General features: G+C 41.6%; 1 protein-coding gene across 3 annotated transcripts in view; it reads right to left on the bottom strand.

Annotated features, from left to right (window-relative positions):
* Positions 1–5,678: 5,678 nt before the first annotated feature.
* gap43 (growth associated protein 43) overlaps positions 5,679–18,693 on the bottom strand; it is an 18,882-nt gene continuing 5,867 nt past the window's right edge. For 2 of the 3 annotated variants that reach the window (XM_010791346.1, XM_010791345.1), the window contains 2 exons: positions 16,561–17,215; positions 5,679–6,951 (listed from right to left, as the gene is read on the bottom strand). In XM_010791346.1, coding sequence (XP_010789648.1) covers positions 6,872–6,951; positions 16,561–17,215 — 735 coding nt within the window. In that variant the 3' untranslated portion in view covers positions 5,679–6,871. The remainder of the gene's footprint in view (positions 6,952–16,560; positions 17,216–18,693) is intronic. The other variant, XM_010791347.1, reaches the window with a different exon arrangement.

Here is an 18,693-nt window from a genome sequence, read left to right as displayed (position 1 = left end):
AAAAAGCCCACGACCAAATCATCTTAGCCGCGCCCAGCTAAAAATAACTCGGGGATGGGGCCTACCTACTTGTCAGCGCTCCATCTGTGCACATATGCACAACTCGTATCTCGTGCCCTTATTCGGTCATGTTGCGCTCGGTGGGTTGGAGGAGGGGCTCTGTTAAGGAGCTCTGAAGGGAAGAGGCAGATTTTTCCCGGTTGTGTATTTTCAAATTCTGCGCACTCGAGCTGGTTTCTGCCATTCTTACCTCCCCCACGTTAACTCTTTTTTAGGGATGCCAGCTATATGTTGATATCTTATTTTCAAAGTGGGCAATTTAATTAGTATATTTGTTTCCCTTTCAAATGTGCAGGAGGACTCCCCAACTGGCTTGTGTTTAATTTATTTTAAAGTAGGCCTGTGTATTATTTTTAATTCTCCTGTATTAGGAGTTTCTTTGTTTCCTTATTAGGAGGTTAACAGTTTTACTTAAATTCAATAAATGGCCTAATAAAATTGCAAAATTTAGTTTTTTTGCTGATATTAAACCAATAAATACAACTTTATTAAGCTATCAAGCTAATGAAATATGTTTTGCGGCTCCAGACAATTTTTTTGGTTTTTTTTTTTTGGAAAAAGGGATTCAAAATGGCTCTTTTGGTCAAAAAGGTTTGCAGACCACCCCTGTTCTAGAGCAAGAGATTTCTCGGCTACTAGAAAACAAGCTAATCGATAACATACCCGCCGAACAGAGTTCAGGAGGCGGCTTTGTTTTCCAAGTATTTCCTCGTTCCCAAAACGGGGAGGGAACGGCATTCGCCTATACTAGATTGAAGAAGCTCGAAGCAAATACTCCAAAAGATACAAATTCAGAATGCTCACTTCACACATCTCTGGTTGCGTTCTTTCGGTGCGCGCAGAACGACTGGTTCACATCAGTCGACCTTAGAAATATGCGTATTTCCACATCCAGTATATTACCTACACAGGAAATATCTGGTTGTCTTTCAGGGTGTCTATTTACGAGTACAGAGTCCTTCCCTTCGGCTGTCTCCTTTCCCTTCAGTCTATCTTTCTTCAGGCAGCCGCGAGTTGTTGTTACGGTGTCCGCGTAGCCCCCGTTAAGACAAACAGCGTATTCGCTTGGCAGACTTAATCTGGACGACTGGGCTGCCGGTCTGCACAGTCGGACGCAAGGAGGCTTATTACGGCAGACGATTGTTCCTCGCTTAAAAAACACCTGCTCGATCTGGGGTTCTCGGTGGTTTTAAACACAGAAAAAAAGCATGTTGTCCCCAGCCCAGACTGTACTTCTTCCTGGGGCCATTACACCTGAATTCGTGCCCTTTACAGCCCGCCTGTCAGCAGAACAAAGGAGTGGGAAAGCCTTCGGAGGTTGCCTCGCTCATTCCGGCTACTCAACATCTCACGATCGGTGGTCTGCGGTTTACTAGGGCTCATGGGTCAGCCATCCTCGTTGGCTACTGGGACGCTTCACATGAGGGAGTTTTCAGCGGCGGGTACTGCCCTCAGACTGACCCCGCGCCGTCATGGCGCGCGGAGAGTGATGGTCATATGAATGCGTAATGGCCAACTGGCGGGCACTGGCTGACACCCGACTAATTTCTGAACGGGTCGTGCCCTATGGGTGCCTGTCCTATTGCGGAAGGGTGGTCACCACAGACGCCATGGGGGTCTGACGGGCTGGGCGAAAAAGGCAATAACGGCAAAGGTTCGACCTGTGAGGAGGTCTCTGGAAACAGAGAACATCCCAACGGCTCCACACATAAATTATCTTGCGGAGCTTTTAGCGGGTGGTTCTCCCTGAAACGCTTTCTGGCCTTTATCTCGAGGACACCATTGTCCTCGATGGGAAGGGAACAAGACAACAACGACCCACACAATATCGTATAATAAACCAGCCCAAAAGGGGTTTGCGGTTCCTTCTCCAAGATTACACAAGATGCTGGCCACGCCAAACTAGATATCATTTGTAGCGAGCTAGCCGAGGCACGATCTCCTCTCTCTGAGAAGCGACGCACGTACCAGGATTGATGGAACCTACAAGGTGACAGATCTTGCCAGCAAGGGGAGGTGTACCAAACTATATGCAGCTGGACTCTTGCATCCAAATGGTGCTGAGTCACTGTGGGGTGGTTAACTGCGAGCCGCGGTAGATCTGTTGGCACATCAAAGAAAAAAAATGCATCACTGTCAGCTGTATCTTTATCCAATTGCGACCAAGATTTAAAGCAACCGTTGGGCCTGGGACGCGCTCGCGCACGTTGGCCTCCGGCGTTCTTCTGTACGCGTTCCCACCCCTGGCTACTGATACCCCCAACTCTGGGCCGGAGATGGACGAGACAAACGCCACACACTGATCCTGATAGCTCCGCACTTGGCCTGCAATGTACTGGCTTGGCGGAGCATATATCAGCGTTGCTGTGCGGAGCAGCCGTGGCAGGCTTCCCACTACGCAGGGACACTTTTCAGGCGCAGGGGGACGATCTTATCACCCCACACCCCAGAGCGCCTTGCGCACTATGGGCCTGGCCCGTGAGTTGGTACACATCTGAATACAGTGGGGCTTTCCCTCATTTAAGGTGATAAACCACGATTCCAGAGTGCAAGAGCCTTCCTCCACTAGGGTCTCCTCTATGAACTGGTAAGCTGGTGAGGGTGGGTTTGGAGGACTGGTGCCTTCAAAAAGGACCAGTCTCTTTTTCAATGTCCTGTCGGGGGTGATTTTTCATTCTTACCAGGCCTAATTGATAAACACAGAGCTGTTTCCTTACGATCAAAGTGTAGCTGGCCTGCTATTGCTGCATGCCATGTGGGGCTTTTGAGGGAAAGACGGCTAGCCAACATCCTTTTGGCTGCCGTTTTTTATGAAAGGAGTCGCAGGGGCTCCTCCCTGTTTCCAGGGTCCACTGTTGAATTATGGACCTTGGCAGTGGTTTTAAGATGGGCTCACTCGACCTTCCTATTGGTGCAACCCGTTGGAGAAGCTGACCTGAAAACATCTGTCACTGAAGACAGTGTTGGGTACTTGGCCCTGCATCTTGCAAGCGAGTCAGATGACATTCATGCGCTCTCTTGTACACATCCTCATGCACTCAGTGCCCCGGGGCAAACGGAGAGGTGTTTGCTGAAGCCCCCAACCGCCTGCCTTTATACCTAAGGTGGGTTGGTTCATGTACCCCAGGTACATTGTGCATTTTCTCCGCGCGCGTGTTCCTGCTGAGGAAACAGCGGCCCGAATTTGCTGCTGGGCCCAGCCGTGCTTTACGCACCTTATGGAAAGGTTTCAAAAGGAGTTTTCGTTGGTAATGACCAACTCTTTTATACTCCTTGGGCTAACCCTCAGAAGGGGCAAGCCCGTTAACCAGCAACGGCTTCCCACTGGATTGTGGAAGCTTATAGCTTTACGAGTCAGGGTTCAGGGTTTGCAGGTCCACCAACAGGGCCTCCGTGCTCTTCTACTGGCTAAACATACTGGGCTTGCTTGTTCAAGGGTGTTTCCATCCAAGACATTTTGGTGCAGGCCAGCGAGGCTGTGCGTCCTCCACCGGCCTCACTTTGGTCCGGCTTTTACAGGCCTAGATTGTCTCTGCTCCAAGTTGTGCCCGCGCGCGACGCGCCATGCTGGGCCCCGTTTGTTGAGACAGGGCTTCTACCTGTTATGTTCTGCGGTTGTTTTTGGTGGTGATTTTCGAGATAAGCATGTCTAGCAATACGGGAGTTTCAATATCCCATAGTGAGACATCGAACAGAGTGTTATGAATGAGAACTATAGGTTACTTACGTAACCCCAGTTCTCAGAGTAACATGAATTGAGATGTCTCACCAGACGGCCCTTCTTGCTAAGGCGAAGCGAGAAGAGGTGCTTATTTTGAATGACGCTGCGTCGTAGCGCAAGCTGCTTATAGGGTGGGTGGATTCCCTGACGTAGACGTCAAGATCACCAGCCAATCAGGATTGGTGTAATGAGATTGATGCTTCTGTTTGCATACGCGTTGAGGCGCATCCCATAGTGAGACATCTCACTTCATGTTACTCTGAGAACTGGGGTTACATAAGTAACCTATGGTTACTATGACTTCTTTATTTACTTTTTAATGTGACATTTAACATTTTAATGACACTGACTTTGACACTACTATACTGTAAACTAGTTTAGTTTATTAATTTACTATGGCAGCCAGATATTTCTCAAAGATACAACACACCATTCACCTTGACAACCATTAGTAGTTCTTCACAGTTCCATAAGGTTCTTCAAGCTTCTTCTCTGGGCTGTTAACGTTGTGCAGTGGTGAGCATCACAAACACATCCTGTTGAAGGTGATTGGACAAACCTTTGAGAAAATATATAACTCTTCCTTCTTCATCAAATCAGTTTTATTAGTGTAAATGTCACACAAGTTCTCCTGAGTCTAAGGTTGGTAATCATGACCTTTAATTCGATGCTATCAGGAGTCACTTTAAACTTGCAAGTGCATGTGCTCTTGCATAAATCTTTGCAAAAAGACCTCTCTTTGATAATAAGACGAACAATTTGAAATCATCTAATTGAAAGTGCAGTAATATTTGGTTTTTGATCATGTATTTGAAATATTGCATCTAAAACATTTCAGAAACAACTTGTATTGGACCTTATAACATATATTTGTATATATTAAAACAATGTGATGGTTAAAGGTCCCCTATTATACTCTTTTTCATCAATATATTATAGGTCATATACAAAACATGTCTCTGAAGTGTTTGGCTCGAAATACCAAACATCCCATAATCCCCTCTGTTTCAGCCCTGTTTCAAAAGGGCTGGTTCTGGATCTGTTACTTTAGATGAAAAATAAGGAGCCACTCCCCACGCCCCTCTGAGAGATATTTGGTTAAAAAGAACACAATGGTGCTCTAGGGGGAGATGCAGGTGATAAGGTATGGGGAGGGGGGGGGGTTACCTTGGTTGGTTATTGGCTAATGGTTACACAATCCAACAAAACATTATGACATCATAAAGTGGCCAACATCTGATCAGCTCATTTTCAGACAGGATTATGTATATATATGGATCATTTTTTCCTGAAACTTTCAGAATCTCTTAATGCAGAGGGGACACATATTTATGTATAAAAGACATGAAAAAGTGGATTTTGAATAATAGGTGACCTTTAAGTACTCTGCTAGACATCCTGTATTCTGCTCTCTGGTAGATATGCCTTAGATTTGGCAGAATCAAGACACACCTGAATACAGAAACCTGGATTATTATCCTAGGATAGCGAAGTTTGTCATGTGATTTGAGATGTATCTTCCTTAAGAAGCTTAAACCCAGGATAAGACTCAGAAGCAGAATATTGTGCTCGTTGCATGTATGTCAGGTGTTGCCTCTGCTAATTAAATATGTCTAAAATAGTGGTAACTAATGTATAGCCAAATATTTGCTAATATTCATGATTGACTAGCTAAAGTCTCAAGACTTAAATTAAGTTTTAGTGCATGAAACCAAGTGTGATATGAGAAGATTTAAAGCACTCTGTAAAGTGTGTTGCAGATGTTCTTATAAAAATGTTGGCTTGAAAATGGATTAAACATGCCAGATAGTGAGTCAGTCTTGCCTCCAGATATATTCCACCCTCTGAAGTGACACAACATTTGAACATGGCTTTAAACAAACTCCACAGTTTATGATGGTAATTGGCACATTTGCTTTATTTTGAAAACAGACATTGAAACCATTTGTTTTTTTTTCATATTTTTTCTCACAAGTTTGAACTCCTTGATGAGGTTGAAACTGGACATTGCACTCACTGGAACATGGGAAAAGTATTTTTCTTTGCTCATTTGTTTGATATTTATTTTTACGTTTTTTTGCGTAACATCAGTGCAAGAGTATTTTTCCAATTCATATAAACTGTCATAACAACACCAAAGACATCAAAAAGAAGCTGCCACACCTCTTAAGTTTCTGTGACTGCGAAAAAGTTCCTCTCAGAGGGAGAGTTCCCATCATGCATCTGGTTCGATGGTTCATGCTACTGTTCTTACTTTTGGTTGGCAGAACACAATTTGTCATGTAAAAGTCAGTTACACCAGTACTATAGCTGACACCTATATTTTATTATATGCTTATATCATTTAAATGGCAACAGGTCCTTTACTGTAAATGTGAGTAGAAAGGGAGTCTGAAAAAGGGGTGTAAACCAAGCTTGAATGACTCAAGCAGAAGAGAGAGTGAGTAATATTCTTGTCCTATATGTGTTTTTTGGGAAAAGGATAAAGCTGCCCAACTGGAAATGTCACACATTTAATAATACATTCTATTCTCCATTTGATGTGTCAGTACATTACCTATTTGCTGTGTTCTCAATTCACTTGTACTGTCTTGAAAACTAGAGTTGCATTTTAAACCGGCTTGTTTTTGTGCGTGCATTTGCAGAATTACAGATCTTTTTTTGCAAAGTGTATTTAAAGAAAGTGCATTGCAATGCAAATAAAGTATGGTGCATTCACAATGCATTTGAAATGTGTAAATATCCAGTTGGGAGCAATCGTTTTACCATTGATTCACTGACATTAGATAGTGAAAATCAAATCTGATCCTCCTCCTCTTCATCAACATCATCATCATCATCATCAAGTTAACAATCATTTTTTCATTATCAACAACATCATTCTCATCTCCACCTTCTCATAATATTAGCTTGAGCCAAAAAACGTAACGCTGGAAACTCCCCCAACATGAGAAAATCATTGCCACACAAAAAATGACAAACAAATAGAAACGGACTGCCTTCACATTGGGAAGGCAAAGAGCAACCTTTTTAGATTTTGTTTTTTGTGTTATTCTTCATATTCTTAATTCTGCTTTCTTAAGGTTTGCCTTAGTCATCCTTGGACTCGGTGCCCTCCGCCACTGCATCTGCCGGGGCGGCCTCCTCTGCTTTAGACTCCTCTGCAGCATCTGGTTGGAGGAAGGGAAGCAAAGGCAAAGCAAGAGGAAAGGGAGATTTTAGGGTGGAGAGAAGGGGACAATAGATGTGGGTTGGGGAGAAGAGAGAGAAGGTTAGATTAGCTTGTGGAGAGGAGGTTTTACATTACACAATGTCTGAGATTGGTTGGAATAATAAAGCTCTTCTGTATGTAGGTCTTCTGAGATGAATATTTCACATACAGTACCAGCTGCTACGTTTGATGTTTTCAATATTTCACCTCTAAAGGATCTCTGTATAAAAGAGCATACGGTAACATAAAACCTTTTTAAGAATGTGGATAAAAAATACTAAGAAGAACCTGTAATTCCATGTGGTACACAAAATGTAGACACTACTCAAACTGAGAGCATGTTTGACAGAGATATGCAACTTAATGTCTGAAATCCCACATTGCCTAAGTAAATACTAAAGGAAGAGAGTGCTCCTAATGGACCCATGAAGCATTTGAACTGACATCACAATGCTAACAGAAGCATCTTTGGCTGTCACATCGAATACTGTGAGAGGCACATAGTGTTTCGTTGTCACACAAATCCATTGGTGGAGTACTGCTGAATAAGGATTCATGATACATTACTAAGCCATAAGTATTAGAGTGTTTTTGACTGATACTGGCCTAATGCTCCTGTACTGAATAATATTTTTGAAGCTTCAAACATATTTTTATTGTTTGTCAACTGTGTACAAAATAATTTAAAAAAATGTCCTAACATGTTTATATTGTAATATCGTCATGAAATACATGGGCTACAAAGGTTTTAGGACCTGTATTGTATTGTGTTGGACTAGTGCCCTGAGAGCAATGATCTCATACCATGGGCATCTCTCTTAATAGAATGAGGAGACATCAGAGAATGACATCATTGCATTGGAGATTGGGGTGATGGAGTGCATGTGTGCGTGTGCGTGTGAGCGTGTGCGTGTGTGTGTGTGTGTGTGAGTGGCGAGGGCAGGGCAGGGCAGGGCAGAGTGAAAGGAGTGAGGTAATCTTGTTTGTGTTAGCACTCACTAATGTGTGTGAGTGTGACTCAAGACAGTATGATCATTCAGGTAAGAGGTGATTATCTTGTTAGTATGAAAGACTTAAGTGTGTGTTTTTTACAGTCACTGAACTGCGTGATGCAAATGCAATTTCACCCAATTCGGAGTGCCAAAGAACATCAGTTCTGGTATTCTGACAATAGTGTCACCTCACCTCTAATTTTAATCTACACTCATGTTACAATTAGTTTGTATCAATATAAAGACAAGCTATTCAATATGAATATGAATATAAAGTACTGCAAGGCTTTGTCCTTGGTCATTTTCTTTGTCTTTGCTACCGCTAGTGTTCAGAACAGTAGAAAAGGAAGCAAATTATATCCAACTTTTCCCTCAAACTACTGTATTACAAAAACAGAGGTCCTTTAATTTAATATAAAAGAACAAAGAACAAAAGGTGCTCTTCACTGCACTTTAAACCACTGGCAAATAATGTGATCATTACTGCCAATTGTAATCTAACTTGACTGCTGCATATTCATTTCAAACATAGAAGCATGTAAATGCTTTTATTTAAAGTAGACTCATACAATATATTACTGTTTGATTGAGTTTTTACTATCTAAAAAATATATTTCAACATCACTGTTTTTTTTTGGTTTTTTTCACTTTTATTGTCATTACGCAGTACAGGTACTATGTAACTAAACGGTTTCTCTGCATTTGACCCATCCTATTGTTAGGAGCAGCGGGCTGCCATTATGAACGGCACCCGGGGAGCAGTGTAGGGAACGGTGCCTTGCTCAGGGACACCTCGGTAGCACTTGGTCTAGCCGGGGCTTGAACTGGTGACCTTCCAGTTGCCAAGCCAAGTCCCTATGGACTTTGCCACCACCGCCTTGTTCTTAGTTTCTGCACTTGATCCCACTTCGATCCCTGTGATAACAGTCTTTTTGCTGCTCGCTCAGCATACGAAAGACAAAAACATATTGGGAAGCTGCCTCTTCTGTTTTTGGATCCAAACTGAGGTATTTTCTCCATTTTTGAGGACTTGCTTTTTAAGCCTTGCTTTTACATAAACGTATTGTCTCTACAATTTGTATTTATTGAATAATTACACTACAGCTTAATCTAAGAAGGTCAAATGTTGATGGATGATGGTGGAGGCGGTCATGGACAACATCACTGATGTGTTTTATGTCCTTGGTATTAAATACTTCATGTTCCATGTAGTCCTTTTTTGACTGCTATTTCTATTGTCTGCATTTTGAGCTATATGTCCTGTATGAAAGTGATATATTATGCAGTGCACTATGGCAGTATGACATGCTATGACAGTTAACAACTTGGTCAGATGTAACTAAATAAAGGCAGTCACGCGGACTATCCTAGGTGAAGAATATGGATTATATCCTCCTTAAATAATTCACATCATCGCTACACAAATCTAAACCAAGTGACTTAAATATTGAATATAAATGTTGTAAAGCAGACTGTGGCCAGCAGTGGATTCTTAATTAGCACTTCTTTGTCATGTAGTGTTTGTTTATGACAGGCTTCCCCAGTGTGGATCGTGACCAGTAGGCTTCATTAATCATTCATTGAAATCAGAGCACCTGTTATCCCGCTCTGCTCCATGCAGGGCAGCTATCCCATCGAGGTAGTAACTATGACAACCAGGAGACAGTGCTGCCTAGGTGACCTAGTTTCCATGTAGTTCTCCAAGTTGTGCGTGTGCTTGTGTGTGTGTGTGTGTGTGTGTGTGTGTGTGTGTGTGTGTGTGTGTGTGTGTGTGTGTGTGTGTGTGTGTGTGTGTGTGTGTGTGTGTGTGTGTGTGTGTCCGTGTCCCTCCTTACATCCCCATCTACTCCAGACTGAGCATGCTCCATTAACTACCTGTCTGACCCAGTCTGAGAGTCCTTGGACCAGAAATATTAATGTCAAGATGTTGTTTTTATCAATGTTATAATGTAANCTGCACTGGCTTGTAGTTCGTTTATAGCATAACGTTAGCATTTCGCTTTTGGCGACTAGATTTATGATTCAGAAATTATAAAAGTAGGGTTGACATGTGGAGATTATCCGGCTGAACAAAACTTGATCCCTCTCTTAAATGTGTGTCAACCACAGACCTTATTTCGAGCTATTTTCCAAAATCCTATGGAGAATTTGCATTGGTTTTTCAAGAAGGAACCGGCAGAAGCTTACTTCCGGGTTTTACGACGCGTCACAGCGGTTCTCTATGTCACATGTCAAAATCGAAGAAGGGGGGCCAGAGATAAGGAAAATCCACCCAAATGGCCCCAGAAGAGGTTTTGTTGGCTAAATCTGTCTAAAAAAGTCAAATATCACTTGTTTTGCATCAATCTTGATACAGGGTACTTATTATATGTTGTACTTTCTATTCCTAAAGCTTTTAGTCTACTAACCCATCATCCAAGGTTAGTTTTCACTATAAGTACAACATATCTTTTGGACGGACACTATAATTTACAGTTTTTTACCATGTTCAATCTGAATTTTCTTTAAAATAAAAAACATCTATATTGATTCTGACTTTTCTACATCCAACTCACAGGTTTATCATTACTTTGAGAAAAAAGATTATTAATTTAACCCTTTTAGAAGGGAAGATATGGTCATTTGTTCTGGGAATGTCATTTCCGAGCCTGAAACCTGAAAAACAGGCTTGGGGCTTAAGAGAAAAAATAAGTAATGTGTGCAACCGACAGTGTCTTTCATGGCTTAAATTATTAGTAACAAGTTAATGGTGACACTTGCAGTATGGATTTACACTTTTGAGTGTTTTTGGATTACCCTCCATAGCCCAGTCAATTGTGTTTCAAAGCAACTGTACTTGGTAAATAAATGTGTTAATATTTGACTTACATTCATGTTTAATCAAGTTTTGATTCACAAAAATGTCTGTTTGCTATCCATGTTTATTGGTAGTTCTCTGTGGTTTGTCAAAGGGATTTCACGGTGCCAAAAATAAATCCCGGTATGCATATTACAACACATGACATACCACTTCCTGAATATCTGGGTATATTTAAGAAGTTAGGGCCTAGCATCTGGAAGGATTACCTTCCTTTAGTGATCTGGACTGTATCACATTATATTGAGCAGACACGCAGTAAGTGTTGGGGAAATATTGTTAGGCCAAAGACAATTTACCTGTTTGTCCTGCTGTTTGCAATGTTACCACTACTATTAATAGAAAGTGATTGTAGACATAGTGGTTTTCTTGTGTTTCTATTACTGAGGTTGTGGGCCAGTTCGTTAGTGCGCTAATCTTCAGGTCAGGGGGGCACTGGTTTCATTTCCACAACATATCGCTGTGTCCTTGGGCAAGGCACTTCACACCAAATGTCTCCTGTGAGGATTGCCCACAGTGTTGATTGTATATAAGTCGCTTCGGGTAAAAGCACCTAACAAGCGACAGGTAATATAAGATAACAATTGTTTCTCTATTACTCACCTCAGATTTCTGAGTAAAGCATCATAGTTACACAGGCAAACAAAAACTGATTGTTAAGAGGAGGGACTTCCTTAAGTTCACTTCAGCAAATGAATTATCAGAGTTGTTACGACCCCCTCCACTCCACTTGGGGTCTATGCCTTTGTGTTCTGCTTGCTGGCTCTTGTTTTTGTTTCAGGTGATCAACCTGATGAGTCACACCTGGGCTGTCGACATAAAAGGCTAACACCAACCCATACTGCCCTCTCACTCTTCAGTTGGATCTGCACATTTTCACACACCCATACACGCAATCATTACTGATAACTGACTTCCACATGTATTAGGTTTCTTTGAAGACCTTTGATTTTTGTGGTATTGTAAATAAATATGCTTTTGTTACGCTTAACTTGTCTGGTCTCCCATCTTTGTTGCAGCCTATGAGCCAGGCCGTAAAACAAGAGTGAAGATTAAAAAAAATCCTGTGTCTTACCTGATCATCTCTTCTATGTATTCCAAGATTAAAAGCCGAGTTAACATGTTTCAGATGTCAAATATATAATCCACTATCTATGATAACAATATAGACAAAGTGATATACATCAAGTTCCATTAGTCAGTACGGATTTCTTTTTTTTAAATGTTGTGTAACCTCAAGGTCTTCAGCTCCCTTGCCAAATACACATATTTGATGATAATAGAAATGTCCATGCCAACTTCCCATAGTAAAAGGCTTAGGTTATAATTAAAGTAATTAATCTGCCAAAGTTAAACTCATACATACATTATTTCACAATCAAGATACTGAGTTGGTAATGGGTGATTCTTCTTTGATAATTTGGTTTAGTCTCTAAATATCTGATTGAAGTCTGCTCAAAAGATGAAAGACAGGCAAATATCTGAGTACGCTTTCCCATACCAAACAAAGTGAATCATATTGGGAACAAGTACGTTCACTCAAAGCCACCACTCATGTCCCGATGGTAAACTATACCACCTTTCTTTCCTTCAAACAAACATTAAATAAACAGTCTTATCTTGATCTATCGTCTCTCTCTCTCATCACTCTGGACTTCTGTCACTTTCCCCTGTCAGGCTTCTGTAAATCTTCCTTTTTCTTCTTCAGTCACTTTTTGGCTCCCTGTGAATGTTGGAAGTGATTCAATATCCTGGAGACAACAGGAGACGAGGACTCTGTTTATTCTTGCAAAGCCTCAGGTAATACAGCTGCTCTTAATATTAACTGATAGATGTGTTTAACTTTATACAGCATCAGAAGTCGGATTGCTGATGGATGGATGGATGGATGTCAGGTGGGTTCCTTGGGCGTGTAGCTTTAAAGTGACATTAAACTTATTTTTCACCCTTTATGTTAAATTTTCTTATATCTTTTTCCAAGGAAACTTGTGGAGAAATCTAATGGATTTTCAAGATTGTTGTGGTGCACATGACAGGAATAATACCATTATTAGGAATTGAAAAGAAAGTTATTAGAAAGTTCAGAACAATGCTAACTTGATAATTACAGATGTGAAGATAATATTGGCCTCATATGATAACCCTAACCTAGATATGTTTCTAACTGCAACAATATAATTACATTGTTATAATTGTGTTAATACCAAAAGGTTGATTTAAATGCACATTTTGATATTTTGCCATATAACAAATATGGTTGCTAATAAACCACCAAACAGCCAGAGGCTTTGGCTCAGGTCGTCTGCAGGTGAAATTAAGAAAAGATCAAGCTGTTGCATGTTCATTCGTTTCGTGGCAGACATTTTGCAACACATCTACTTGGAGTCCATGCACACAAACACACAGATCTGGAAAATTCCCCACAGAGCCCCCACCTCGGGTCTCTAATTGAAGCCTCATGCCAGCAATTGCTGCATTTGCTTTTATAGCCCAAATTCAGCAAATGATTTTAATGAGAGGAGCACAGAGGTTGAGTGATGCTAGCAGATTAAAACTACTGTTTGAGTGGCCACTTTAATTTAAAACAAATGTTTGCATTCAGCTTATCGCTTAGCCGACAGAAAACTAAGTAAAAAATTGTGACCAAATGTGTCAAACATTCGTATAAAAAGCAACACACGTTTTCCAGAACCCCGTTAAAGAAGCACTACAAATTTACAGTTTCAGTTATTTACTCACAAAACAAGGATTCTTAGCAACTGAAAAAGTCACTTGATACTGCATGGTTGGTGTAGTTTTTTCTTTTCGTTAGTCTGCTAAAGCAACCTCAAAGCAACAAAATTGCTGTTTGGTGGAGGCTGGTGGAGCATGAAGCTCAGTGGCCCCGGGGCCCTCTGTCTGGGGAGGGCTCCTCTCCGGCTCCAGTGGTCTACAGTTAGTTAGGGAGTCTTTAGACAGATGTGGCGAGCTGCATGTGATCTGTGCCACTTTAATTTTAGTTTAGTCATTATGTGGTGGCAAACAAGGCTGCCTGATGCCAGTCTGGCAGGAGTAACATGGATGGAAGAGTCCTGCACTCTGCCTTTCTCTTTCAAGAGTAATCTGATGAGTTGTGAAATGTATAAAGTTTGCCCAATTGCAGATAGGAATAACGTTTGAAGAAGACCGAGCTGCCTCTTAACACTACATTGTAAGAGCATGGCAAATCAGAAATCCTTTATTCATCCCACAGCGGGAACATTTACATTGTTTCAACAAAGGGACAGTGCAGACAAAAAGCAAAAATAAGATCTATAGACCAACACATTAAATAGCGAGACAAGCACACATTCATAACATAAAATAAGTACACATTCATCCAATGACACAAGTAGCAGCATTACAAAAAAAAAAACATCAGCTATAACATGATTCAATTGTAATAAATGTATTGCACATTGTAGTGTTAGTCCTCAACAGTGGTGAAGTCTGAAGTAGTGAAGTAGCAGCCAGGAATAACAGTAATAAACTGCAGAAAATAGTGTCGCACATAGCACTGTTTTCCTGTACCTGAATATATACATATATTTAACTCATGTTTCCCAGTTCCTTTCAAACTGCATCATCTACTTCAATGAGTGCTTATTTTACCCTTTGAACTGATGGATTTCCCCTGTTAGACTTTGAAGACTGTGGCAAAGGTTCAAAGTCTGAAAGCGTCTCTTTCATGACGTCTCTTTGATTCTGAGGTAACCTCTCTTTCAAAGATGAAGATTGAGATAACTGGATTTTTTTTCCTTTTACTCCGAATGCACTGTTTTCTTTAGCAAAAACATGTTTTTTCTTAAAGGAAACATTTTACATTTTGGAAAAAACGTATAGAGACAGACTCCCTCCCCTAATACTAGCCAAACACTTATATTAGCGGGCATATTAACATCTATATATAAACTCACAATCTGGCATTAACAAAAAGAGTTTTCAATCAAGACAGGTCACCAAAATGAAGAAAGGAACTACTGCTAAGTTTACTCAGAACTTAGTTGTAATAGCATAAGGACTTAGCGGGGGAACAGCTAAACTGGCTCTCAAAAGGGTTAAAAAGACATGTTGTAACTTGTATGTTAGATCACATAGTTATACAAAAAGACATAAACACATAGACACTCTGGTATGTTTTGGCATCAGTCCGTCCGGTTACACATTGTTAGAGCAAGGAAGCAAATCAGCATCATTAAAAAAGGTCAAACTATTTCTGTATATTTCTCCCTCACTCACTCCTTTTCCGCAGTCAGGACACTACCGGTCGAGGACTGTCTGAAGACAGAGTGTGGGTGCCTTTGCCCCAGAGTGATATTTACTTGTATAATGACTAGGCTCTGTGAATTGAGTGGGAGGGCAGCAGCTGACCCTGAAGCAGCGTTGTTCAAGGTCATCCTATAATTAGCACCTTTTGGCAGGTCAGGGTGGAGGGAGACGGAAGTGTGGCTGCAGTCTAATCCGCTTTACATCGGAGAGTAGGCGGTGGAAGGAGGTGCGCTGACTATGTGGAAGGCTCAATTACACAATGTGGTTACATTCATCACACATACACATTTTCCAGCAGGCACACACACACACAAAGACGGTGCTTGGTTTGTTCATACATTGAACTCCTGCTCCTGGGTGGTGGCACCCAAGATTTAATTAAAAGCAAGAAGAAAGAAAGGGTAGTTCCTTTCTTTGTTTCTTAGTCAAGGCTGCTGTTTCGACAATAAGGTGTTATATGGACATAACTTCAAACAGAGTTTCAAGTGTGTGTGTGTGTGTGTGTGTGTGTGTGTGTGTGTGTGTGTCCGTGTCCCTCCTTACATCCCCATCTACTCCAGACTGAGCATGCTCCATTAACTACCTGTCTGACCCAGTCTGAGAGTCCTTGGACCAGAAATATTAATGTCAAGATGTTGTTTTTATCAATGTTATAATGTAATTTCATGGCCTTCAAGTTTCTTTTTTGGGTATACACTTCCACTATGATCGGACGTCAAAGGCTGGATCACTTAACAAAGATATAAACTGGTATCAGAGGTGCAGAATGAGATTATTTAATTGGGTCATCCTTTTTCACCACTATTTATGTTTTACCTGAAATAAATGACTGTAGGAGTCACGTCAATATCTTGGTCTTGGTAACGTTATGACTCATAAAATCCATGATGCTTTCTCAATAAGCACGGCCTTGCTTCTTAACAATAACTCTGATACAATCCTATAACTAGCCCATTGTATAACCTCTTTCTTATCTTAGCTTCATAATTTCCAACCCCGCATTTCTCTCCCAATCTTCACCTCATCAGTATGGGGCTTCCATCTTGCAGAGGCTGAGATACAAGGCGGCCTAATCTAATATTGAGCCGTCTCTGTGTTAACCATGAATGCTGGGTCACTGCCAAAGATCTTTAAATTCTACAGACTCAACAAACAGTTATTTCCTGCAGTGCCTGCCAAGCAGACTACGGAAAGGCTTACCTATACCCCGTCGTCTGATCTTTTACAGTAAGTAATTGCTTCATGATTGGTGATTGTGTCTGGAATTATCTTTGTCTCTGAACTCGGTGGCCTCCAAACACGGACACACCTAAGTGTTTGATTCAGAGGTTGTGAGAACCTTATTGTTGGTCCAATGTTTTGCATGTATTTTATTTTGTAATAAATCCTACAGTATGAATCGAAGTTAAAATAGTTTTTATAATCTGCATACCTTGTTTATCGTTTGTTTGGTTAGGCTCCTCCTTCTCAGCGATAGGGCTGACAGCAGCAGGCACATCGGCTTGTCTGGCCTCCTCCTTTTTCTCTTCACTTGGTTCCTCGTCCTTCTTCTCCTCAGCTGTGGTTGTGGTGGGACTCTTGGCGGCCACCACTGGGGCCTCCACCTCTTTGGGCTTCTCCTCGACTTTCTCTTCTGCTTTTGGCTCCTCTTTCTGGGGCTCAGAGGGCGCTGTGGCAGCCGTAGTAGAGGGAGCAGCAGCAGCTGGTGCCGCCGCTACAGGAGACGTGGCCGCTCCTACAGGAGAAGCAGCAGCAGCTGCAGGAGTAGATGGCTTCTCTGCCACTGGGCTTTTGGCATGGCTCGTCTCCTCCTTCTTGGCCTCCTCTCCTGCAGCTTCCTCCTCCTTAGCAGGTGCCTCCTCTCCCTCCACTTTCTTTTTCTCCTCTCCTCCCTCTGTCGCCTCCTCTGCAGCTGCAGGACTGTCTTCCTCCTTCTCTTCCTCTCCGTCTTTCATCTTTTTCCTAGTTATGTGTCCGCGGAAGCTAGCCTGTATTTTGGTGGCAGCCTTGTGGGCCTTGTCCTCGGGTTTATTGGTGGTGCCATCCTGTTCAATCTTCTGGTCCGCATCCTCGTTCTTCTCCACCTGCTAGCCAAGAGAAATAAAAACGGTAAACATCTACTCTAAGCCAGTCCACTGGAAACCAGGAAGAACACATATTAGGTTGTAACACTAAAGATTTGCAGAGAATCAATCTACTGTTGGGTTTTTATCTTGAGATGATCATCCTTAAATATCATGCTGGCAAAGAAAGGTAGGACATGGCATGAGTGGAAGGGTCAGAAGTCAGATAGAGAAAAGGATATGCTGAGAGAGGGTTTATTAGTGAATGTACAAAGTGTTGTATTGAAAGTCATTACTGGAGAATTTTAGACTAGGAAAAGTTGGGGTAGGGTTTTAGGACTGGTTTAGAATCAAACTGGATGAGGAACAGGGTTAGGAATAGGAAAGTACACAATGTAATATTGAAAGTTGTTCCATGATATTACCTTCTGTTACTGGATCCATAGCTGTCCATCAAATAGTGGGTTGTGCTATGAGTCATATAAATCTAATGAAAAGAAATCAAATCAAATAAAGGAATGAATGATGAGCACTGAAAGTGGCAAACAAAATGAAACAGTACATTCAAAATGAATAAGAAAACAAATCAAAGTAAAAATATTCTTTAGCAGAAGTCCAACCAATAAAAAGCTTAAAAGGTGCACTTTAAATGAATGTGATTAAGCAACATGAAGCAAATCAAACGTTCAAAGGTCATGCGAGCAGAGCAGCATCAGTCAGCAAAATGATAAAGATGTGAAAACTGTGAAATCAGTTTTTAAGTCCTCCCAGTTATCAAGTCTTTGTCAGGATCAAGTGATTTATTTGACTAAAGAATGGATCTACAGAACTTTATCATCTCATATACTGTAAAGATTAGATTTAGTGCCATTGTGAATCATGGGAGTAATGTGTGTGCGGGGTCGATTGTCTGCACGTAATAAATTGGATACACTGGGATTTGGAGCGTGACAAATGACTCTAGGCATTCATTGTGGTTATTCAATCCAGGCATGAGCTTGATATTGTCCTCTTGATAATGGTTCTGAAATGGATTTAGTGAATAAATAAACTTACACGTAGAACCCTCTCCAAGGCATTCATTAATATCCCCTGTTTCACTTCTAATGATACCTTCAAAATTGTCAAAAGCAAAATGTGAGCGTTCCAAATTGATGCTTTTTCTCCAAAATAATGAGCCAATCTCTATTCTCTAGGTACAGTAGCTTTCTGCGGCGCCGTCTCTGGCTGCCAGGGAACGAGCTGCCTGCGAGAATCTCCTCAGCATTCACTGCCATACCCCTCCCAACCATCAAAGGTTACCTTGACAACCAGAGTGCTAACTCATCACGACGCTGTCTGCTGGTTGGTGCTATGAAAGACTATATGTCACCCTGATTGGCAGTGCACCTGACCCCTCAGGGGAGCGTGCCAATAGGAACTCGTAAATCAAACGTAGCAATCAGGATGCTTAAGGAGGGGCCGTGTGTGTGATGCAGCAGCAGGGTGCGGTGGAGGGGGGG

Source organism: Notothenia coriiceps, unplaced genomic scaffold (assembly GCF_000735185.1).
Source record: "Notothenia coriiceps isolate Sejong01 unplaced genomic scaffold, NC01 NC01_scaffold00035439, whole genome shotgun sequence".
Classification (NCBI taxonomy): domain Eukaryota; kingdom Metazoa; phylum Chordata; class Actinopteri; order Perciformes; family Nototheniidae; genus Notothenia; species Notothenia coriiceps.
This window is presented reverse-complemented; position numbering and strand designations above follow the sequence as displayed.